Source organism: Akebia trifoliata, chromosome 14, assembly GCF_017979445.1.
Source record: "Akebia trifoliata isolate Shusen 1 chromosome 14, ASM1797944v1, whole genome shotgun sequence".
Classification (NCBI taxonomy): domain Eukaryota; kingdom Viridiplantae; phylum Streptophyta; class Magnoliopsida; order Ranunculales; family Lardizabalaceae; genus Akebia; species Akebia trifoliata.
In genome coordinates this window covers 926643-952357 of record NC_141388.1, presented here as the reverse complement: position 1 = coordinate 952357, position 25715 = coordinate 926643, and the positions used below count along the sequence as shown (strand labels likewise).

The window sequence follows — 25715 nt, the reverse complement described above, 5'->3', positions numbered from 1 at the left end:
TGAAAATAACTCATCTAATACAATATATAAACTTAGACAAGTACACAATATATAAACCCCATAGAATAATGCTGGAGTGACCTCAATAAGGGCAGCAGTACATAGGGATAAGAGGGGCCATGACCCCAACAAATATTTCAAAAATTGCTTTTTTACATAAATAACCCACTTTACAAACAAGGGTTTAAGCCGCTGAACTAAGTATAGATGTGTGTGTGGCCCCCACAAATATTTTTGTATATAAAATCTTGAGATGAAACAACTTATTACATATGTGAGGGTTGAGCTACATGTGGGCAGTGATGTGTCCCCGACAGAATATTTTTTTAATAAAAAAATGATTTCCTTACTAACTTGGTAAGATTTAAAATCTTATTAAGGGTCATTGAAAACAAATGGATAACTAAATTGGCAATCCAACACCACATCCCTCTAGATTTCAAGAGGAAACTTAGTTTTGAAAAAGAAAATTTAAAAAAAATAATTTTTAGGGGCTTGATCCAAGGTTTTAAAAATGAACAATTAATTTTGAAAAAGAAAATTTCAAAAAAATTATTTTTTGGGACTTGATGCAAGGTTTTGAAAATGAACAACTACTAAACTCTTAAATTTAAAATTAAAATTGAACTATGAAAAAAACACCTTTTTTCCTCTACAACCCCTTGTGGCATTGGATCATGTTTTAGGATGCCACAAGATGAACTCAAAAACATAGTAAGGCTAGACGTACTCTTTTATATATAATATAAATCTTAGGAAAGAAAAACTCTTCCATACTTTCACTATCTTGTTATACACTTCAATAAATTGTAGTTTTAAAATTCATCGAGTTAAATCAATTTTACTCAATAATTTGGATTTTTTTTTTCAAAATAAAGGTTATTTTGATCAAAATGACATGAGACTAACGGTTAGGGTTTGTACTCAATTCGTCTTCTCCCCTACTTTTGTATGAGAGTCTGAGTTTTAAGAAGCCAATAAACCATAGTTTCTCTTTTTTTTTTTCTTCTAAACCCACTTTATATCTTCACACTATTAGTTTGCCATCACAAGTGAAATAATCTAAGTGTGCCCTGACCCCAATTCACACTTTGCTAATGTGGAGGTGTGTACTTAACCATAGATGCTTTTCATCCAGATATGAGTGAAATTCATATAGAGTCTAACTGGAGTGACCTCATATCGCACATCTTGACGTATGGCTCCTATCCACTTTCATGTCAGCGTGTGCAATGTGAGGTCCAATCTTGAGGTCACTTCAGCATTATTCAATCATTTATAATTGTGTACCCACCTCCACGTTAGCAAAGTGTGAATTTAGGTCAATAGAGGTTACACCAGCAGGAATCAACCCAATATCTACTATTTGGGATTCCCTAATGAGTCGTGCTGGGGTGAAACAAATGGAGACACAAAGGTGACAAAATGATGTGGTGTCACGCTTATTACCATAGATGCTTTCCTCGAGATACGAGTAAAAAGCATCTATAGTTATGCACACGCCACCAAATCATTTTTGTCACCTTTGTGTCTCCCTTTGTATCATTCCTACATTTTTCCTTTCTTAATATGGAATCCCGCTTGTAGGCAGGGTATAGCCAAACAATATACCCTATATCTAAATTGATATTTTTTTGGTCTGATGGACATCAATTCTTTCCATTTTAACTTCACCCACAAAAAAAAAAATTCTATAATCATTATTCTATAGAGATTCTCAATTCCCTCGTCGTCGTGTTACAAATGGCTCTTAATTAAGAATGTATCACGCGAAAATTTGATGCAAAATATGACGGAGATCCAAAACATGTGTCGAATGTTTGAATTAATTGTTTTTCCGGTGATTTGGTAGTTGTGCTTTCCATTTTAGCTATAAAGTAATATTCTGAACTCATTATTCCAAAGATTCTCTACTCCCTCACTCTCCTAAATCCAAACTACAAATGCATTGTTTTAAGATTCAACTCACTTTCATACAATGGACTTCTCTTCTACTCTGCCTCTCATTGCACTCCTCTTCTCACTCTTCTTTCCTTCTCCTTCCTTCTCATCCTTTCGTGAATCCCACACCAGGGGTATCGGCTTCTCAGGGCGCCTCATACATCGTAACTCCATTCGATCACCATTCTATAACCCCAACCTAACAAAATCAGATCGAATTCAAAAGGCAATCCACAACTCATTTTCCCGCCAACTCTACCTCCAATCCATTACCAATTCTAAAGGAGCATCACCTCATGAGATCCAGTCCCCAGTCATGCCACACTATAATGAGTATGTCTTAAGCTATTACATTGGTACCCCACCAACTGAGACATTTGCCATTGTTGATACTGCTAGCGACCTACTCTGGCTCCAATGTCTCCCTTGTGAGAAATGTTACCACCAAAAGTCACCCATCTTTGACCCCTTCAAATCATCTAGTTTTGAGAATATCACTTGTGAAGATGACAAATGCAAGTTGATACCCACTACCAGATGTGCCAATGACCGTAAAAATTGTCTCTATGGCTTGGCCTATCATGATTCCTCTTCTTCGGAGGGGTATCTCTCGATCGAAACTCTCATTTTGGTTATGATCTTCCAGCCGACCCCAACATTACATTACCTAACATGATCTTTGGTTGTGGTCACAAAAATTTTGAAACAGGAAATGCTGACGACAATGCACCAGGAGTAATTGGTCTCAACCGCAATCCCATATCATTCATATCACAACTCTCTGAGGAATCTTTTTCCTATTGCTTTGTACCTTCATATAACGTGGATGATGACAGTGTTATGCACTTCGGGTCGTCGGCTGTGATCACTGGAGGGACAACTCCCATACTGAATGTGGGTTCTGGGAATTACTACTACTTAAACTTGGAAGGCATCAGTGTTGATAATGAAACCCTTCCAATCCCAGCGGGGACTTTCAATGTGTCCGCTAATGGTGAAGGAGGCTTTATAATTGATTCGGGCACAACAGTTACATTTCTCAATAACAAAGCGTTTGCTATGTTGACCGATGCAATGGAGAAAAAGATGGTTCTGAAAAAGGGAGAAGACCCTACTGAAGAGTTTAGTTTATGCTACAAGGGTGCATTTAGCGACATTTTGACAGCTCCTGATATAACGTTCCATTTCACCGGAGTGGATGTGGTGTTGGATGCAGATAGAGCATGGGAGGATATGGGCACAAGGATGTATTGCCTGGCTATGTTGCCAACAGAAGGGTTGTCTATATTTGGGAATTTCCAACAACAGAATCTTAATGTGGGGTATGATTTGCAGAAGAAAATTGTTTCTTTTGAATCCAGGGAATGTCGGACCAAAGCTTAGGATTACCACTACGTGAATAAGGGAGTAAATTCAACACCAAGGTCCCTTGAATTGAGTCAAATTCGGCTAAATTCGGCTGTCAAGCATAATAAATGCACTTGTTTAAACTGGTGAAATCACTCTCCATATTTAGAAGATCGTCTAGGCTACTTCAAAACCTTGCAAATAAGATTAATTAGAATAGAATATTTTTCACTTATGAGTGGTCCCAAAATCTTAGGCAATTTCTCTTGAGATTTTCTTAAAACTGGAATCATGATAATAAGGTGTACTCTTCTCTCTCTCTTGTTTTTTTATATAATGATAATGTGGGTGTCCAAACTCAAATGCCTTACAAGCAGGGGTGAGGCAACTGGCTTCTTAATTAGGACAACATATCTAGTCAAAATCCCCCGGCTACATGCAATACTCACAAATCACACATGCCAAGTAAGTCGAGATAAATCCCTATGTGTGGCCAATTAGAGGGGGCTTGAACTCAAGACCTCTCATTTTTTTAAGGGAAGCCTAACCACTATGTCCAACACTCATTGGTTAATTAAAAAAGATGTATTCTTAATGAATCACAATTACGCTAGAATACTTGTTGATTCACAAGGGGCCTGGACCTAATGATTGATGATAAACCAAGTGGATGAAATTCTTTTGATCATTCCTCCCTATTGATAGATGGATGTTTGATTATCTCTCTTTTTGCAAGTAGGGGGCCCTACTAACACTCTGACATCCAAGTTAGATGTTAATAGAGGGGGTTCAATGAGGAGAGAATTGCAATACAATGGCTTTTATATTATCCCTCTTTTTATATGTTGAGTACCCCTACTCCTATCTTGAAAATCTTGTCGTTATCTTGCAAGCAAGCGAGTTTGGACATGGTGATTTTTTTTATCATGCATAAAAAATGGATGAGAAGTCAAATTCTATGGAAAATGTTAGATTTCTTATTTTTCATGGATAATGATTTACCATTCTTATTAGTTGTATTTTCCCACCCAATTTCATGAAAAAATGAAATCCGGACTAAAATAGGTACACACCTCCCCAATTCTTTTTTCTTTGACCAAAATGATCAAACTGTGGAAATCATTTTTCCAAGCTTTAGATTTTCCCATGACCGTTTTCCAACTCTTTTAAAACAAAATTCCCTGGAATTAAACATGCCTAATGTACTGAACTTTTTAAATAAATGACCACATAAAAATAATTAATGTACCTCAGGTAGACTACACATTGACGAGCATGGTTTCAAATCTCGGTTTGACGTCACTTCTCGTCCATGGATGAGATCAAGTTGTCTTTGACAAGTCAACTCATCTTAGACAAGATAACACATTTAACACAATTTATGATTATTTATTCATGTATGTGCATGTATATCTATATATATATATTTTATTGACACGCCAAGAACCTTCGACGGCCCTCATATTTTTAGGGGCACATTGAAAAATTGAAAAAATAATAATAGTAAATTTGGCTTTCTATGTTAGAACTAAAATTTTTAAAGTTTTTTTTTTTTTCCTATAATTTTGAGATGCCAGGTAATCTGGCTCATTGGTCAACAATATGACTCAGACAAATCATCTGAGTCTTGGACGAGATTTAAAACCATGGTCATGAGTCAGTGGGGCCTAATTGTACCGTGTTTTTAAATCTTGTTCGAGACCGAAATGATTCGTTCGATTCATCTAAGTATCAACGAGACGGGTTAACAAGTCATCTCAAACCTGATGTATTTCTCAAAAGTCACTCCATTACCTCATTGTTGAACGAGACAACTCAAATAAATCGGACTACTCATTCATGGATAATTGCACTGCACATGTAGTCTGACCAACGCAGGTGAAATGCATGTGTAACCAGCACCTCATACTAGATCATCACTCTTAGTCTTGATCATTATTTATTAATAAGATTCATATCATGATGACTATCGGTCCACATGTTTACATGAAATTGACTTCAGATCCATTGGCATGTGCAGTCCATGTAAGACAGAGAGGCCACACTATTAAATAAGGGAAATGTTCAGCAACAAACATTTTGGCAAAACATTTTTCAAAATATGGGTTAGAGGTTTTGGAATGGGCTGATTTTTGGTGAGGATGATCTCTACGGTGAGGAGATCATCATCACCAAAAATCAGCCCATTCCAAAACCTCTTACCCATCAAAAATGGCTTACAAAAAATGGACGGTCCACGATTTCCCAACTTGTAAACATGGGGTTAGAAGTTTTGGAATGGGCTGATTTTTGATGAGGATGATCTCCTCACCATAGAGATCATGCTTATCAAAAATCAGCCCATTCCAAAACCTCTAACCCATGTTTTGAAAAATGTTTTGCCAAAATGTTTGCCAAAATGTTTGTTGCTGAAAGGGACCCATTAAATAAATGGGTTTAGAAACACAGTATCTACCACTTTGATGTTCTAAACCTACGAAACAAGCAAAGATGACAAGATGAGTAAAAGTTATTGAAGGCATCATCTACCTCAAAGAAGACCCCACAACTTTTTAAAACAAATGACATAACCCTTGACCTCGGTCTTCTTTTACAAACTATTGAAAAATGACTTAAAAATCCTCGACTTTTAAAACCACTCAATTTCAGTTTTCAACCTCTTAGATAAGATGATGATGGTAGTCATGAAAAGGGTATTTAAGTAATTTTACATCATACCAATAATGGAGGGATGTATCATTATTGTAAAAATGTAAGGGACCATGGTTGGGTGTAAAGGAGAGGGTTTCTACAAAATTGGGAAGTAGGGCAGACCGCTTCAAAGTAGGAATCGATTAAGATGTGGCTGTGTGAAAAAGAAAGAAAGGATGGCAGGTCTCACATGGAGTGGAGCTATGGCAATCTAATGTCATGTGACTCTGCACCTAAAGCTTGAACCCCCTGTCCTATAGATGTGTAAGAATGTATTTATTTTTAATTGACTAAACTATCCTTAAATAAGTGACATGACAACTCAGTTTAAAGATGAAATGACCAATATGTCCTGGAACAAAGATAATAATAGTAATTTTTTTTTCTAACACATGCATACATAAGCTTGAAAATATCATCTTATGCTTTTTGGGCTCCTTCTATAATATAATACTACAGTTGCCTGGTTCCAAAGGCGGAGGAAGCAGAGATGCTTCACTTTTTTAGCAGGAAGGTCTTTCATCTGTGAAAAACAAAGTAGAGAATCGATGTAATTGAACTTTCCTATTGCATGGAAATAAATCTCAAGAATAAGGCGGAGGAAGCAGAGATGCTTCACTTTTTTAGCAGGAAGGTCTTTCATCTGTGAAAAAAAAAGTAGAGAATCGATGTAATTGAACTTTCCTATTGCATGGAAATAAATCTCAAGAATCAAGAGGAGGTCTTTGCTTTCTATATATATAAATATAGGGGACGGTTCATGGGACATATATAAAAACAATGATTTTTCAAAATATGGGTTAGAAGTTTTGGATTGAGCTGATTTTTTGTGAGGATGATCTCTATGATGAGAATATCATCCTCACAAAAAATCAGCATGGTCTGAACCTTCTAACCCCATAAAAAAATGATTTAGAATGTGGACCATCAATTTTTTACCAATAATTAGTACTCACTTTTGATGGATTTTGAAGTTTCAGATTAGATTGATTTTTTCTAAGGGTGATCTTCTCATCATAGAGATCATCCACACACAAAATCAACTCAATCCAAAACTTATAACCCATATATTTGAAAAATGATTGTTTTGCATATGTTTTTACTTATGTCCCATAAATCCCCCTACATATATATATAGGGGACGGTTCATGGGTTATATGTAAAAACAATGGTTTTTCAAAATATGGGTTAGAGATTTTGAATTGAGCTGATTTTTTGTGATGATGGTCACTATGATGAGAAGATCATCCTCACAAAAAATCAGTTCAATCTGAAACTTCTAAATCCATCAAAAGTGATTTATAAATTATTGATAAAAATTGACAAAAAATCGAAAGTCCACATTCTAAATCACTTTTAATGGGGTTAGAAGTTTTAGATTTGACTGATTTTTTTTCCGATTGATCTTCCCATCATGAAAAAATATATGTAAAAACATTGTAACATTAATAAATTTTCAAAATATGGGTTAGAATTTTGGGGTTGAGCTGATTTTTTGTGAGGATGATCTCTATGATGGGAAGATCAATCGGAAAAAAAATCAGTCAAATCTGAAACTTCTAACCCCATTAAAAGTGATTTAGAATGTGGACCGTCAATTTTTTACCAATTTTTATAAATAATTTGTAATTCACTTTTGATGGATTTAGAAGTTTCAGATTGAACTGATTTTTTGTGACGATGATCTTCTCATCATAGTGACCATCCTCGCAAAAAATCAGCTCAATCCAAAACCTCTAACCTATACTTTGAAAAGCCATTGTTTTTACATATGTCCCTTGAACCGTCCCCAATATATATATATATGAGGCAACTGAGTACTTAAAGCATCATATCTCATCCAAGTGAAACAAATTAAATTATTTGTGATTTAACTTCTTGTGAAACAAATAAACTTTAGATTTTATGTTGAGATTAATATTTTATCATTACATAAAATCAATCTTTTACAACAACAAAAAATATCATTAAAAGATAATTTTTCAAAAATTTGTATTTTAAATCAATTATGAAATTAAATTGATGGTTCAATACCCTTCAACATCCAACCCATTGGTCCCACAGAAACTAAAGATTCTTTCTAACAATTTTGATTATCTTTGAATTGAAGAAAAAATGATTCGATCCAATTGGAAAAGTGGGGTTTTCATATTATTATTATTCTAATCTATCATTAAGAACATAAATATTTTATCAACCCTTAAAAAAAATTCTTGATCTTCAACATTATCTATATAATTTTCTTTAATTGAATAATATTAGAATAGGAAGCAATGATTGTCCATGTTTTTTTTTATAATAAAAACACAAAGAAAGATCATTTAAGACAAAATCATATAATTTTTTTTGAATTTAGATGCTAAATACAAATTAACTGAATCAAATTTGATCCATGGCTAGACCAATTTAACAAATTCACCTTAACATGGTCACTTGTCAGCTCAGAGCAAAATAAGATGACACTTTTGATATATTCTACAAAAGATAGAGTAATTTTAGGCATTCAGACAAGATAAAAAATCACCTTTTGTTATTTGGAATGTGAAACCTTTTCCTCACTGCATTGTAAGGTTTTGAGGTTTATTAAGGGTCATTTTGTTTAAATGGATTACCACAACCCTCTATGTTTCATCGAAAAACTTGGACTAAAAAAATAAAAAATAAAATATTTTAAAAATCATTTTCTTTTGAACTAAATTCAAGGTTTCAAAAAAAAAAAAAGCAACTATCAAATTTTCGCATAATTCCCAAACTTAAAAATGAAATTCAACAGTGAAAAAATTATTTTTTTATTCAAAATGCATAGAATTTCGTTCATGTTTTTAAGATCCAAGAGGTAAGTCCAAGGATCCTCACTAACTTGGTAAGGAGGGGGGGGTTCCATTAAAAAATGGACATTAGTCTATGCCATTATACGATCAAGGTTCTTTTCGTAAATTTATCTAAGGGTATATTTGTCATTAAATAATTCGACTTTTAAAAACAAAACCGGTCGCTTTTAATCTCACCAAACAAGCATCTATACCGCCAAATTTTACCATCCGACGGCAATCAGAGGCTTACATCAAATAGGAGGGAAAGAATACCAGCCGTTGGATGTCACTGGACTAACTTCACTCCCTCTATATAAACATTTCTAGGGTTCATTTTCTCTCCCATTCTTGCTGCAGATCTCACATTCTCACTACATTTCTCCCGCGCGATCGTTAAATTTCGTTTAAAAGCTTAGATTTCTCTTTGACATCACAGGAAAACCTCAAGTTTCATCACTCGGTATGTTTCTGATCTGTTTTGCTTAAATTTCTTGAAAACTCAGTTACTAGTCTCAGATTCTCAAACATTGAGTCGCATTGCTTAGAAATCGTAGATCTGATCTCTATTTTGTTCGTCTTAAGTACAATTTCGTTAAATCTGCAGAATTTTCTTTGAATTGTTTCAATTTCTCTGCTAATTTAGGAAATCTGTCTCTGATTCCAGGAAAAATGAGAGAAATTCTTCATGTTCAAGGTGGTCAGTGCGGAAACCAGATCGGATCGAAATTCTGGGAGGTTGTTTGCGATGAACACGGAATAGATCCTACTGGAAGGTACACTGGAACCTCGGATCTGCAGCTCGAGCGCGTTAATGTCTACTACAACGAGGCTTCTTGTGGGAGGTACGTTCCTCGTGCAGTGCTCATGGATCTGGAGCCAGGAACCATGGACAGTGTGAGAACTGGTCCGTATGGCCAGATCTTCCGTCCTGATAACTTCGTTTTCGGTCAATCTGGCGCTGGAAATAATTGGGCCAAGGGACATTACACTGAGGGAGCCGAACTCATCGATTCTGTTCTTGATGTGGTGCGGAAGGAGGCCGAGAACTGTGACTGTCTTCAAGGTAAAATAAAAATGTTTTAAACTTATTTTTGTGTTTGTTCGTCTCGATCCGACTATAAATCCTTGGTTGAGTGGTTTATATTTTTTTTTAATTAATTTTTCTCTTAGGTGAGAGATTTTCTTGCTTGATTTACATTGTTTATGTAATGCTTATGATCACAGATTACATGTTGTAGTGAAGATCCAAGATTGTGATAATTACCGTTGGTTGTATAGATTTCTATCATGATTTTGATGTTTGAAACTATTTTACTATTTTATTTGTGCAGGTTTTCAAGTGTGCCACTCTCTAGGTGGAGGAACTGGTTCTGGAATGGGGACTTTACTGATCTCGAAGATCAGGGAAGAATACCCTGACCGGATGATGCTTACGTTTTCCGTATTTCCTTCACCAAAGGTTTCAGATACAGTTGTTGAGCCATACAATGCCACACTATCTGTTCATCAGCTTGTTGAAAATGCTGATGAGTGCATGGTATTGGACAATGAGGCCTTGTATGATATATGCTTCAGGACTCTAAAGCTAACTACTCCTAGTTGTGAGTTTTCCAACTCTTCAAGATCTTGTCTTAAGTATTGTATACATGTGGCTTGTCCTGGATTTCATTTGGAACTTTTATTTCCTCCATGTTTCTTATGACAATTCAGATCTATGAAGTAAAGTATGGTTACTCATGTGTTTTATCATATATGCATTTGTATTTGTATTGTTTTAATTTGTGTGATTTTTTGTTGATGGTTTTGTACCATGTTAGGTATTCAGTCATTTGCAATATTTCGGTTATGTAGTAGGATTTTCAAAAATATTGTACTTGTTAAAGTAGGAAAGCAATGTACTAGCTATATAATATCAAAAGAAATTAGAAGTATCAATGTTGATGAATATCTACGGGCCACAAGTTCTTGTTTTACTATTGTGACGATTACGGTGGTATTGGTGGGATGTGAAGAGACATGGTGTTATTTTCCAATGTGAATGCACATAGTACCTCCATTTAAATGAAAATTCCTCTAATCTTATCCAGTGTTAACTATTCATTTATGGTGACTGATTTAATAGGTTAACTGTGGATCCAAATCACTGTTGAATTGTGAGTATCTGCCACTGTATTGTATCTGATATTGTTTAAATCCATGACAAGGGACTGATATTTTAGCAATCTTGTATTTTACTTAAGTTTGGAGTGTTGTCACCTTTAAATCCTTGTTTTTATACTTCAAAAGCTGAAGACATTATCTGTTGAACTATGTGTTAGAGACCTGTGATGGATCTTTTATGATCATCACTGAGAACATGTAGGTACTAATATACACATGGACTCTGCAGAGAATGGAAAACTGAATTGTAGGGCACAGCTTAGTCTTTGGAAGCATAATTTAACAATCTGCCAGCATTTAGATCCAAAGATTCAAATCACTTAGTAGGTAGCACACAAACATCTCAACTATGAATTCAACACATACAAGACCCATTGAATAGTGAAATATGATTGCCTACTGTCCCCTATATTTACACAATGGACCTAGAAGGTTTTGGACTGGTACTCAAATTTTCAATCCCATTTAGTTGTTTTTATATTTACTGTTATTTACATTTAAGTTTAGAGAATGTGGTAGGTCTCAAGCTTCTAGGGCTTAGTTTCACAAATGGTTTATATTCTCTATACTCTATACTCTATTCCATAAACACTACTGAATTATTTGATCTCTCTGCAATTATAAATGTTAGCTACTTGCTTCATGATTGTTATATTGCAATTTTTATTTCTTAATGGTCCGTTCTTGCTTCACAAAATGGATGTTTCTCTTGTTCTTTATTTATGATGATCAATTCTCTTTTTTTATTATGAATATTTGTTTCAGTTGGTGATCTGAACCACTTGATCTCTGCAACCATGAGTGGTGTTACCTGCTGCCTGAGGTTCCCTGGGCAGCTCAACTCTGACCTCCGGAAGCTTGCAGTGAACTTGATTCCATTCCCCCGGCTCCACTTCTTCATGGTGGGTTTTGCCCCACTGACCTCACGTGGGTCTCAGCAATACCGTGCCTTAACAGTCCCAGAGCTGACCCAGCAGATGTGGGATGCCAAGAACATGATGTGTGCTGCAGACCCACGACATGGCCGTTACCTCACTGCTTCAGCTATGTTCAGGGGCAAGATGAGCACCAAGGAAGTCGACGAGCAAATGATCAATGTGCAGAACAAGAACTCATCGTACTTTGTGGAATGGATTCCAAACAATGTGAAGTCGAGCGTCTGTGACATTCCCCCCAGGGGACTTTCGATGGCATCAACCTTCATTGGAAACTCAACCTCCATCCAGGAAATGTTCAGGAGAGTGAGTGAGCAATTCACGGCCATGTTCCGGAGGAAAGCTTTCTTGCATTGGTACACTGGGGAAGGAATGGATGAGATGGAATTCACAGAGGCAGAGAGCAACATGAACGACCTTGTCTCCGAGTACCAGCAGTACCAGGATGCCACCGCTGATGAGGAGGATGAGTTTGAGGATGAGGAGGAAGGCAATGAGGAAGGGAATGAAATTGGTTATTAAAGTGGAGGGGAAAATGGATGGTGAATGTCTTATTATGTCATCTGCCTTACCTCTTTGGATTCTTGATTTGCTTCGCTACTAGTTCTAGATTGTTGTGTATGTTGTACAACCATCTTTTTCAAGACCCAGAAACTGATTTGATCAAATCATGCTTTGATTTGCAATTTTTTAGTTTCAATTGAGTACATGGGAATTGTTTTGTTCCTTCCTACTTATCCTTTGTTCCAGGATCCCATTTGGGATCATGAGATGTGTTCTATATGTTCTCTTTATTCCAAGCATTAGATTCCTGCTGATTTGAGTGATGCAGATCTAGTTTTGTAAGATGGTCTGAGCCCACTTGAGATGGGTTGATTGGCAAAACTAATGAATCCTGTACATCAATCATACTGTCCCAAGTCACATCTATTTTTCATGATTGTAGATGATGAATTTTTTTTTTTTTTTGTTTTTTGTTTTTTGTTTAAAACTTGGCCGTCAATGTGTCTAACTTAATGCCAACTTACTCTTTAAGACATATATTTGGGAGAGGTAGAGGTAACAGATTGCAATTTACTAGGTAAAGATGAGCACTCCAGTGTCGTCCAATCAAGGAAGTGAAATAGTTCATATTGTGGTTAAACGTCCTCAATGCATGAAGAATTGATTATCAAGATTAATCTCCAAAAAGAACTTATTCTAACAACCTAAACCCCAATATTGTGTAGAGCAATTGCAAGAAATGATAAGAAATAAGATGATAATCACAACAAAAGATATATGTGGTCAAACAATGAGGTTACCTCCATTACCAAACTACTGACAAGTTGAAATTTACTCATCAAGAAAGATATTACATGAATGGAGGTCAATACTTACCTCACCTCACACACTTGATGAAATCCACCAACCTCTTAACACCCAATTCTAATAAAAAAATTCGAAGAAGTAAACTTGCCTTCACTCGGTTATCATAAATTAAACTTGTAACTAGAATATGATGATCATACTCAATAATCTTGAGCTTTTAGGTTTTTATAATGTTTTCTCACTCTACACAAACACACACAAAAATCCGTGGGAGTGAACAACACCTTTAATGGATAATAACATTTATCCATGAACACTTTTTATATTTTTAAGTTAATAAGAGGCTTTCTTTATCCTATCTCTCAGGCACTGCAACTCACAATAAGATCAATCCAACAACAAGGAATCATGCCGGACAATTTATCTCTTCCATGAACTTAACTTCTTGGCACCTGGATCACATCAATTTCTTTTATTTCTTTAGGAAGGTTTTTGGCTCATGTAAAGGTTAGGCTTTTGTGAATGTAACCATGTAATAGAGGAGAGGAGGTGGCCATGAGGGATAATCAATTATATTCTCTTCATAGTGAAATGGCTTCATGAGTCTGGGGACATACACAACAATTTTCAAAGATCATCGTCAACAAAACAGCATCTCTTCTCTCTCTCGATTATCTGTTTTTTCTAAATTCATTTTTTGTGATGAACGTTTGTTAGAGCAAAGCCACAAATTGAAGTATAAAATCAACAAGAACATGGAAAACAATCACACAAGATACATGTGGTTCAGTCAGGATTGACCTACGTCCATGGGCGAAAGCGATAGTTTTACTATATATTAACCAATCGAAGAACAAGGCCTATAATAAAAAACTGTCTACTATATTTCATCCCTTCACACCCCCCCCCCCCCCCCCCCCCCCCCCCTCTCCTCCGTGTCTGTCTGCAATATAGACTAAAGTCACTAATCAGGAATAGAAGACATAACTCAACAATTTCATGAGGGATGCCTCAGATCGAAAAACAGAGTCAAAGGTTTGTTTAACCATTTAAAAATATATTACTGAATAAAGAAAAATCTTTTGTGATATCTTTTGTATTGTAATTTTTTTGAGAACATTGATAGTGGAAAAAAAAAAAAAAGGTCATTGGATCCACTTAATAAAAAACGTATAAGAAAATTATAATTTTACCCTTGTGAATGTACTCTTTACACCCACCATAACGTACTGAATCATTTGGATCTAAAACCCAATGATTGAAAATTCACATCTTCTTCTTCTTCTCTCTCTCTCTCTCTCTCTTTTTCTTGTAATATTCATATTTTTGCACTTAATTGTTAAGTAAGATGGAAAAATCATTATTAAAGCCTCCAAAAATGATGTTATATATTGAAGAACTCGAAGATTTTTGATAGATAATGTTCGGGGGGTTCCAACCGAATTTGTTTTAGTTGATTTAGTAGTTATCTACTAAACATTATAAAACAGATTCGGTAGGTATCTATCGAACAAAGTTTTCTCATGTTAAGCTATGTGTTCAGTTTGCCAACACTCAATCTCTATGTATAGGATCTGTAGAAAATAATTAAATATTGGCATATAGAACAAAAAAATTCACACACAAAATTTCTTATGTAAATTGCTTTGACTCGATTAAATTTTTGAGGTGTTAGGATTTTAAAAAAAGTACAATCAAAGATTAAATCTCTCGTTGAAACTTTTTTAGATGCAAAGAAAAAGAATGAGAGAGCATCGAAAGTGGAGAAGAAAGAGATCTTCTAGAAAAAGAAGAGAGAGAGAGAGGAAGAAGAAGAAGAAGAAGGGTTCAATAGCCTCTTGTTTGGGTGTAGAGAGAATTAGGTAAAATTACTTCGATTAGATGGGTACAATGAAAAACGCCAATTTTTAGGTGAGTGAAATGAGTAAGTGAGTAAATTGAGCATCTTAGGCATGTGCAAATAGCGCCACCCAAAAAATACGAGCAACAGGACGGGTAAGTGAACTTATCAGGATTTTATATTTTTATTAAATAGATGATATAATCTTTACAGCATTAGACATTTTTATATTAAATACAATTGAACATTATAATTATCAATTATACTTTATCTTTATCTATGAAGATATTGCACATAAATTTGATTACTACTCTTCATGCACAAGTTGCAAAAGGAGGATTGTTATCTTTGTCCTTATAATTACTGATTTCTTCATTTATAGCTGATCCCCATCCTTTTTATATGATTAATGTTATAAAAAAAAAAAAATTGCTCAAATCCAATGGCCGTAATCCCCAATTTAAAAGGTAGTCTACCAGATAGATTGTATGGCTTAGCACATCTAATGAAACAGGGGAACCACACACTACTTGAGTGAAGAAATTTAGAATATTTTCGAAAGAAAAAAAAAATAGAGAAAAAAATATTTTAAATTACATGCATATAACATGTGGAAGAAGAATCCATTTAATATGACCGATGTACCCACATTTTTCGAATGATTTTTTTTTCTTATAAATATTCAAGGTCAAAATTTATTTTAAATACTTATTATTTTATTTTAAATACTTTATTATAGAATTTAAAATAAATACTCTATTAGAGAATTTCAAGTAATAGTGAGATATTTGAGGAAATTGAAAATCAAAAGACTAATATATTGATGAATAATGGTGGTTCATCTTCATTGTCATTTTCATAGAAATGTTTGTTTTATCACTCAATACTTGGTGGTTCATCGTGTACTTCTTGTTCGACTCTTACTTTGTACTGATACTAATCATATTAATTTTTTACTTGATCCGATCTTGATTAGCAGATTATATTGTTAAATTGGTTGATGAACTAAGACTTGAGAACATCATGGCTATTCTTGTGTTCCAAATATTAACCTCTTTGGCATGATTCGTTGAAGCCACATGGAAGACTCTAATCCGCCAAGAATCAAAGTTCTTGGTAGGCAAGAGAGAGAAACTTTTAAGTTATATACAACAATCTTACTTATGTATATGTATATCTGTATACAATTTTTTAATTAATTGTATAAAATCAAATTTGAATTAAGTTCAGTATTATCTAGCTGATTTGATTAAATTGCAAGGTTAATCTTGTCTATTAAATTAATTATCAAACTGCCATCAATTTATCAGATAAAACTAAAATAATAAAACTGTCATCAACTTTTCATAATTACTGTTTTGCCCTTTCGAGATATGGTCATTTAAAAAATATCATCTCTTTACAACTCATTTGAAATGATAAGGTTTGGAGGGAGTTGATTTCAACTTTAAGGAATGTAAATCATGGTTTTAAATCTTGTATATACAGATCTCAGTCTCATTTAGCAATGATTTGGATGTACACGGAGATGTCTCCAGAATAGTTTGAAAGTCTCGGCCAAGTCATTTGGGATTTTGTACATTTTGATTAAAATAATTAATTATTATTTTTTTAGATTTTAAATATTTATTATATAAATAAAACATGACTAAACATTTCCGAATTTATCTTATTTTATTATAAAATTATAATTATTTTAATTCAAATATATGTAAATCAATCAATCTAAACCTAATTTACTGGAGCCGAGACGTCAAACCAAGTTTTGAAATCATGATGTAAAAATAGTACTCTGATTTGGGTGTGCCCAATAAAACTTGTTTTTTTTCAGCACCTCCTAACAATCATTTGCAATTTCGAATATAATCATAATGAGTCTGGTTCTCATCAATGTACAAAAAAATCCAACAGTTGGGATTTATCTGATAGATACACATAAATCCAGACCTTTATAAAACAAGGATTCCTACTGTTATAGAAGAAAAAAAAATTATGGGGTTTGGGTAGCAAACTAACAGTATCAAGAGCACAATTTCTTAATGGGTAGCGTTCAATGGCTAACTTTTTGGCAAAACATTTTTCAAAACATGAGTTAGAAGTTTTGGAATGGGCTGATTTTTGGTGAGGATGATCTCTACGGTGAGGAGATTATCCTCACCAAAAATCAGCCCATTCCAAAACTTCAAACCCATGTTTACAAGTTGAAAAATCGTGGACCGTCCATTTTTTGTAAACTGTTTTTGATGGGGTTAAAAGTTTTGGAATGGGCTGATTTTTTGTGAGGATGATCTCTACGGTGAGGAGATCATCCTCACCAAAAATCAGCCCAATCCAAAACTTCTAACACATGTTTACAAGTTGAAAAATCGTGGACCGTCCATTTTTTGTAAACTGTTTTTGATGGAGTTAGAAGTTTTGGAATGGGCTGATTTTTGGTGAGGATGCGTAGATCCTCACCAAAAATCAGCCATTCCAAAACTTCTAACTCATGTTTTGAAAAATGTTTTGCCAAAAAGTTTGCTAAAAAGTTTGCCATTGAACGTGACACTTTATAAATATACTGACAAAGTTTAAGAAATGTTACATAAATTGCACGAGGCTAATGCTCATTCTTTGAAAAAGAAATCAACTGCTTCTATTACCTTACCTTACAATGAGCCAACTCCCAACTGATTCCCAACGGTTTCAAATTGAGGAGGCCCCAAATAAATAAATAAAACATTACACGCCTGAAAATTGATTGCTTCAAGGGCTTCGAAAAGAAAACTCACACGCAAGCAGCCGAATTACATTTACAACATCAGGAAATCAATTGACTTTTAATTCTCACCCGTATTACTTCCTTTTCACACCAACGCCGTAGATAATTTGTAGATATTGTAGTGTATCTACATGTGTATTATAGTTATGCTGGGTGAGAGGCCACAGAAGCCAAAGAATAGCAACAGAAGAAAGGAGAGACCTTATGAGAATTTGTGCAGAATAGAACAAACTCATCTCCCCTCTTCGTCCATCATATAAACGGGTCTTTGCCATATCTTTGTGTTCTTTTTAGGATCATCTGTTAAACTGAGATCTGTATCATCTTCCTTGAATGTTCTAATGAAGGTTTTCGCACCCATCATGATTAACCTCTCTACCATGAACAACTGGTAATTATTCTCAATAACTGGATCCAAGATACTGCTGTAGTTCGACGAATATGACAACCTGTACCTGCAGACATAGGTTTGAACTAGAGATCAGCTTGGGAGACTATGGTCTAAAGTTCGACAACAACTCTTCCTGATACATGTTCAGCTTGGTGTGCAACACCAATGGATGTCATAAGATGCCATGAAGAATTATTAACCTAAAGACGTGTGGGCGTACATAAGTTTTAATCTTGAAGGACAGAAAATTAGTGTGCTCCTCGACCTGTTATCCATGGCACAGTTGGAAAGAAATTGATGAGCCCAGTTTTTTTGTTCGTGAAGAGGTAGACAGAAAATGGAGTTCTTCACAAAGTTTGAGATAAATGAACAAAAAAGAGTTTCTCTCTGTCTATGGCCTCATTTTGAGACATTATGGCTTTGAGGTTGACTCCAATAACAAAGAAGGAATCCAATACCATGACAAAATACTACCCTCATGGGGCAAGTGCCTTCTTGAGTTAACACTAGGAAATGAGTGGATCTACATTCTTGCTAAAACATATTCTCAGAGGTTTTCTCACAGAAGAACCAAGAAGTTGCATTTGCAAAGGTTTACCTGGCAGAGAGGGGTGAAAAGAATCCTGGTGTCCTCTCATTCGATGCAATAAAAAGAGTTCGCCCTGTTGGAACCCATTTTGTAATTCTATGTAGAATGAATTCTGCACGGGTATCCCGGTCAAGATGAGGATGAAGACTCCTTAAAACTCCAAATCTGTCCTTTCTGGTCTTTATCTTGTCACCTCGACGAACATGAATAGCATCATAATCACCAAGACGTGCCTTAATCTGTGGAGCTAAAATAGCTTAAGAGATCAGAATTCTATGCACAAATGTATTTGTTAAGAATGTGAAGCCCCTACAATCACCAAATATGTGGAGAGACAAGCAAAGAGTAACAGCATGACAATAGCATGAGTGCATTATCACTGAAAAGAACTGCAAATTACAATGAGCTCCCCCAAGCAGTGATGCCTCGTCAAAGAAAACAGTGAAGTCCATGCGATAATTTATTTTATTTATCTCAATAGAAATAAAACAATATTCATCACCACCAAAGCCTTAAATTTGGAATAGGCTGAACTAGTCTTGTTCCCCCCATTCAATCGTGTCTAAAACCGTGTATACTCAAGTGTGTACATACTAAACAAGGTTCAAGAATCTAAATCAAGGATTGTGAGTACCAAAATGTGTCTTGTTCATTCTGCTACATGTCACTAACCACTGCACAATACGTGGCATGTGTCACACAAGGTCCAAGGTGCAAAAGAGATGGCATACAAGGTCACAGATGACACATGAGATCAGTGTGCAATTTCGGAGGAATGTTCAAAGTACACATCAAAGATACACAATTAAACAGAAGACTCCCATTTAGTTAAAATTTGGTAAAGGGATCCCATAGAACACCCTAATTTGGTACAAAATGTCCTACAAACGAAAGAAAATGTCAAATATGAAAAAAAAAAAAAAAAAGAACGATGCAAACTTGTGATTATCCAAGATTTAAAAAAATTAAAAAATTAAAACTTCAGGAGAAATAAAGGATAAAGATAATGTAATACACGTCACCATAGTGGTTAGGCAGTTAAGCACATTGATAGCCGCCTATAATTTTTATAATTGTGAATAAACCCAGGGTAGCAATATTCTAACAATAAGGTCTGGCTGGAAATAAACCAGATAAATAAAAACCTAAAAAACTCTACTCTTCAAGCTTTGATGTCCCCATCACCTTTTTAGAGGAATATATGCAACCTTTTTGTCAATACCACAAAAATCCATCAGGTTCTGGCAAACATTTCATCATCATCTATGCCTAATCTCATATATCTTATTCCACCTTTAAACTCCTTCAAGGGCCAATGTTTTGTCAAGACATTTGTCTCTAGATCTTTTTGTACAACTACAATCCAAATCATTTTTGGCCTTCCTCTCTCCATTTATCGCCATAACCTTACAAGAAAGCACTTATTGGTGCAGCCATTAGTGTTGAGAAAAATTTAGAGTACTCAACTCTAAATGCACAAATATTGGATATAAACAAGTAAACAAATTACTTGTACTCTATTCTCAATAAAAATACCACTCACAAGTTGAAGAAGAAAATAACACTCTATTAAGAAAAAACACAACTTTTACAAACACTCACATTTTCTACAACCTCTCAAGACCTCGTACTTATCGTTTTACTACTACTTGATTTTTCTCACAACTTGTTTTTCATAACTTGTTACAAAATGAGACAACTCACCCCTATTTATACTAGAAACATCTCATTAACCAATGGCTACGATTGTGCCAACACATTTTTAATCTAGTGGTTACAATTTGTCATCTAGATCTTTCCACCAAAATATTTACTATTCTAGAATTTGTTACTTTCCTTTTATCTAAAAACATCTAGAGTTTTCTGTAGGAAGATTCTAGAAATTGAGCTCTAAAAATATCTAGAGTTTTCTCTACGAAAATTCTAGAAATTGGGCTTGACTAATAAGTTTGGGCTTTTTCCAATTGGGCTGGTGTTGAATTTTAACAGGTAGAAAATGCCAAACCATCTCAATCAAACTTCCTTTATCTTATCATATGTGGGAACACTCCTAAATTTCCATGAACATGATCATTTCTGATTGTCTTTCCTAGCCTTGCCAACCCATCCATCTCATCACCTTCATCACAACATGTAAATATCAATAAAGTCTCAGTTTTCATAAATGAAAAAGAAATATACAAAGTAGTTACAATGCACCAAATGGATCTCACAAATGGCACAAAACATATAAAGAGAAACTACATGTTGAATCTAGTTTTGTTCAGCAATAAGACACCCCCAATCATCGAAAAAAAAAAAATAGCAAGTTAACTTACAGATGACGCACCTTCTCTGCTGCATCTCTTAGTTTCCTGGCTGCCATAGAAGGGAGAAATGAATATGGAAGTGCTATGGCACTGCGATTGTTTCGATCCTTGCACTCCATAAACCTGGATGATTATGCTGATCAAGATATATGGAAGAACTAGAAAGTTTTACAATTATGGCCAAGTCCCATACAGTTTCAGAAGGAACTGATACGTATAATATATGTGAGTTGTGAATCAGCTGAACTTCAATGTCTTGAAAAGGCCAAAACAGACATGCATTGACCAAGTCAAACATTTTCCCATCAAGTTTTCTCTGTTCTTCTTTTCTTGTTTTTCCTTTTTTGGATAAAAATGCAATCCAAGATTATTTGAGTGAAATTATTCTCAACACTCGGCCAAATTCCTAGTTTAGGGCTGGCCCAGTTGACCTCCCTATACCTTTCTTTACATCTTGAGGTAAAATGAATCCAAGTGAATATAGAAAGTGAGTTTACCATGAAAGAGGGCTCGCAGTGCGGTTTATGAGCAAGAGGTTAGAGTAGTGACTGTTTTCCTTGAGATCAAACCGAGTAGTTCCTTCCACATGGACAACCCCCCTAGCTCCCAACTTCATGCTTGTCGATAGCACCTGGTACCAAATCTTGGAATTGTCAAGGATTACAGGCACAGTTTCGGACATGAAGTCCAAATCATACAAAGAGTCCATTGTGCAGGAGCCCGCTGCCCATCTATCAGATAAAACAAGACGGCTTTAGATTGGGGAAAATGTTTCAATTGAAAGAAACAATGAATGAAGATGATAAAACAAGAAATGATTTATGAAGCAATATAAAGAGAACCCACCTTTCCTCTGAGCTAGCATTACTAGATTTATGGAGGATCCCTTTCTTATTGTGTATTGGATTAATGCACATCCTCGAAGGCATCACAAATGTTCTACAAAGAAGTGAAAGAGATATAACAACAACAAAAAAAAAAAACAATTAAGATCAAACAATCCCTGGTGTAGATCAAATAACAGAAGGTATTTAAAATTACATAATTCACAACTTCTAAAATATAAATTTATCAAGAAACAAGCCCAAATGAAACATATATTAAAGAATACATAATGGGAATTTTTATTGGCTCCCATCGCAATTTTCTTCAGATCAAACTAACAACTACTAAAACCAAAAACTCCCAGAAAAATATAAAAGCGATCAAAGAATGTCTGCAAATGCACAATGTACATCATTTAACAAATAAAAAATGTTTTCTCAAAATTCTCATGAACACTACACTTCAGAATTTAGAAACGAGCTTGTTCTTTACAAAAACAGAAATTTTTATCTCTCAAGTCCAAATCTTATCCCACCCATTCCAAAAACAAAAGGAAACAAACAAACAAAATCTCAGATACCCAAAATTATGGAAACCAAATAAAAACTAAAACTGGAGAAAAGAATCGCAATTTCTCGTTAATCGGTTCCAGCCATAGTGCCAAACTAAAACGATATAAAGCCCAATTTTAAAGAAGAATTATTAGGAGGAGGAACCCTAAAATGAGAATACCTCTGAAGAAACATGGCTTCTTCAAGACCACATCTCAGGCTAGATTCCTGATGACCCAAACCCTCGCAAGAATCACAATGCTTTCCAGGGCAATCGATCCTGTTCCCCCAATACAAGTACTTCTTCTCAAAGATATGATCTTGCTTTTGATTCTTAGAATTAATAGAGGAAAAAGAGAGTCCACGTCTAGAAATCGAAGAGGAGATTATGCAGAAAAATGTAATGGCGGCGATGGAGATGGCTAGTAAGAGAATTGGGGATCTGGATCTCTGTTTGTTCTTAAGGGTTCTGTGAATCGCCATTAAAGTGTGTGTGTGTGTGTGTGTGTGTGAGCTAGCGACTGAAGTCTGAAGGTGAATAAATGTTTACAGCACAGCAAGCAATCAACAGTTGCAATGATCTTAAGAGCAAGAATCGTATATCTAATTCGAACAGTATTTTGTATGTTTTAATTCTATAATTATATCAAGAATCAACACCGAAACTCATGGGCCCAGAATCTCACTCAATGGGTCTAAACCACATTCGGTTGTCATCAAATATCATGTGCCCATCTCGAGAATACACTCTGTATCCCTAGGATACTTCTTAATTTTTGGATTTTGGGTTTAATGATCAGGATTGCTCGTATAAGTCATTATGACTCCTCGTGTTGTTGTTTGTAATGTTATTTTTTCGAGTCACGCTACAGTGACTCCAAGATTGGACCATATATGCACATCTTAACATAAAAGTGGATGGGAGAAGCATATATGATTCTTTTACACTTTCACATCAGAGTGTCCAATGTGAGGTCCAATCTTGAAGTCACTTCAGCATTATTCTAATAACTCAGTCAAACATATTCTTATTCTAATATCCATTATGTCTTATATTTACAATTTTTATTTTTATTATTTTTTTTTATAAACGAATATCTCTGGAGACAAAAAGTTGTTTGGGTGGAGGTTTGAACCTTGAACATGAGAAGAATTTTTCGCAAACATCTTATATTTACACTTTGTTGATATAAAACTTTTCAACTCTTTAATTTTCTTGTTTAAAATTTATCTTCGTTGGATTGTCAAAGAAGATAGTTTATATGCTCAATCTCCAAGACTTGAAGTGAAATTAATTCTTTGATATTTATTTTTTCACAATCTATATATTTCATCACACTTTTTGACAATCAGTTTGGTAATGGTTGGAGCAGCAAACTCGGATTCGGCAAGAATCTCATTTTTGGGTAGTACGAAGGGGGAATTGGCCCAAAAATTGGATAGGGGTCAAGACGCAGCCGGGCGCCGGCGGCTGACTCAAGTGCCCCCCGAACCGCGCGAAATGGTCGCCTATTACACGGCTCACTAACTCTGCCTGGGGCGGGGGTACCTATTATTCGTCGGCGGTCCGGCGCACGCAGGGCCTCGGTTTGCTGCGTGGACTTCCTATGCATTTCCTACAGAGTGGAACCCAGCTCAGCTCCGCCGAGCCAAAAGGGAAGAACCGCCGGAGGCAGACGATATAGTATAGTCAAAAGGCTTTGGGGGGTTCGGGGGGTACCACGGCTTTCTCTTATAGGTCTATTTTCTCTGACTTTACTCAGCTTGACCTACTTGACTCAGCGGTTAGAGTCTCGCTTTCATACGGCGAGAGTCATTGGTTCAAATCCAATAGTAGGTAAAACCGGCCGAAACCCCTGCTTTTGCCAGCATGACAGCAAGCACGGACTGGCAGCTAAGGAGTCCACTGAATGACCAAAGCATCGGTTGCTTCCACTTGTGGCCTTCTTCGACCGACAGACAAGGAATTTCTTACTTATTACTATACTATAAGTACTAGTCTTATACCTTTGGTTTATTCAAAAGGGACATTTTCAAATCACTTTCCTTTTCGATAATAAGACCAAGGGCTCTTTCTAATCGAAATGTGGGCTCTTTGAAACTCGCATTTCGATAGTGTGAAAAGAAAATCACATTTGAAATGACACCAACTACATAGATTCCTCTAGAAGGTTGGGGTTCTATGTCGTGTTATCAACTCGTATACTTATACTTACCTTACTACTTATTCCTCATCAATTTTATCCCACAATAATTATTTAATATTCGTATACTTTCTTTTGGTCTCAAAAGTGAGCATCGCAGTACTTCTCATCTAATATTTCCTCACTGACCAAGGCTTATGGATGCACATGCGCAAACAAACACAAAAGTGGGTGTGGGGAAGGTAGGGGTCGACTATGATTGATGAGAAAAAGTAGGGGCTAAATTGGCCATTAACCGTTTGGCTTTGTGGTTTCATTTAGGGAGCGGATCTGTTCGAGCTTCATTTTCTTGTCGTGCCCTGTAGCGCTCTTAGACGATTAAGAGAGTCCCATGTCAACCACAAACTTACATTACACAGTTGAAAAGTGTGAAAATTGGAGGGTCAATGACCATCCATTCGCAAAAGGCATGGATCATGTTAATACTATATAAAAAAGACTTTTATCAGTATGTGAGATACAAATTATTATTTCCTTAAAAAGTGATGGTTTGTGGATTGTAGAAGAAGAGTTACAGGGCACGATAGGAATATGGAGCTACAGAGGATCCGTTCCACCATTTTTTTTTTCTTTTTTTCAAAAGTTCACCATTTTATCTTTATTTTTCTCCTCCTCACCAAGGGTTATGTCGTAACTTTCCAATTGTGGAGACATTTGTACTCTAAAAGTTGTTTCTTTTTTTCAAAAAATCATGATGTTGGAATGGGAATTTTGCCAACTTCTGATAATCTGATATGATGGATAGAGAATAGGTGGTGTTTTCATTTATTTGAATAATGATTTTAGTAGGCCCCATTTCTTTCTTCTTCTTCTTCTCTCTAAATATTATTATGGATGTTAATTATAGTTATTAAGTGAAACACATTTTAATTATTATTGAATTCTAACTAACTTCTTACCTAAGATATCCATGATATCTTTTTCTTTCCTTCATTGACACTTATGTCCTTTTTGTCGGGGAATATAATGCTCATGCATGAGTCTCATCATGCAGCAGTCATTCTTATCTCACTTAAAAAAAAAAAAAAAAACTGGAGAATATACATA

General features: G+C 35.3%; 3 protein-coding genes and 1 pseudogene across 3 annotated transcripts; 2 read left to right on the top strand and 2 right to left on the bottom strand.

The window, feature by feature from the left end:
- Positions 1 to 1978: 1978 nt before the first annotated feature.
- On the top strand, positions 1979 to 3324 carry LOC147385289 (aspartic proteinase CDR1-like). The gene is made up of 2 exons (XM_086423135.1): positions 1979 to 2608; positions 2650 to 3324. The coding sequence occupies exons 1-2, from the start codon at positions 1979 to 1981 to the stop codon at positions 3322 to 3324; spliced, it is 1305 nt and encodes a 434-aa protein (XP_086279261.1).
- A 6137-nt stretch (positions 3325 to 9461) lies between these two features.
- LOC147385288 (tubulin beta chain pseudogene) lies at positions 9462 to 11276 on the top strand (annotated as a pseudogene).
- Positions 11277 to 11721: 445 nt separating this feature from the next.
- Positions 11722 to 12647, bottom strand: LOC147385287 (protein TUB21). Its single transcript, XM_086422958.1, has one exon. The coding sequence runs from the start codon at positions 12295 to 12297 to the stop codon at positions 11980 to 11982; it is 318 nt and encodes a 105-aa protein (XP_086279084.1). The 5' UTR covers positions 12298 to 12647; the 3' UTR covers positions 11722 to 11979.
- Positions 12648 to 17647: 5000 nt separating this feature from the next.
- Positions 17648 to 23093, bottom strand: LOC147385286 (uncharacterized). The gene is made up of 6 exons (XM_086423747.1): positions 22646 to 23093; positions 21935 to 22027; positions 21586 to 21819; positions 21109 to 21211; positions 18789 to 19018; positions 17648 to 18254 (listed from the first exon to the last, which is right to left on the bottom strand). Exons 1-6 carry the CDS (start codon positions 22945 to 22947, stop codon positions 18032 to 18034), a joined length of 1185 nt encoding a protein of 394 aa, XP_086279873.1. The 5' UTR covers positions 22948 to 23093; the 3' UTR covers positions 17648 to 18031.
- Between the last annotated feature and the right edge of the window lie 2622 nt (positions 23094 to 25715).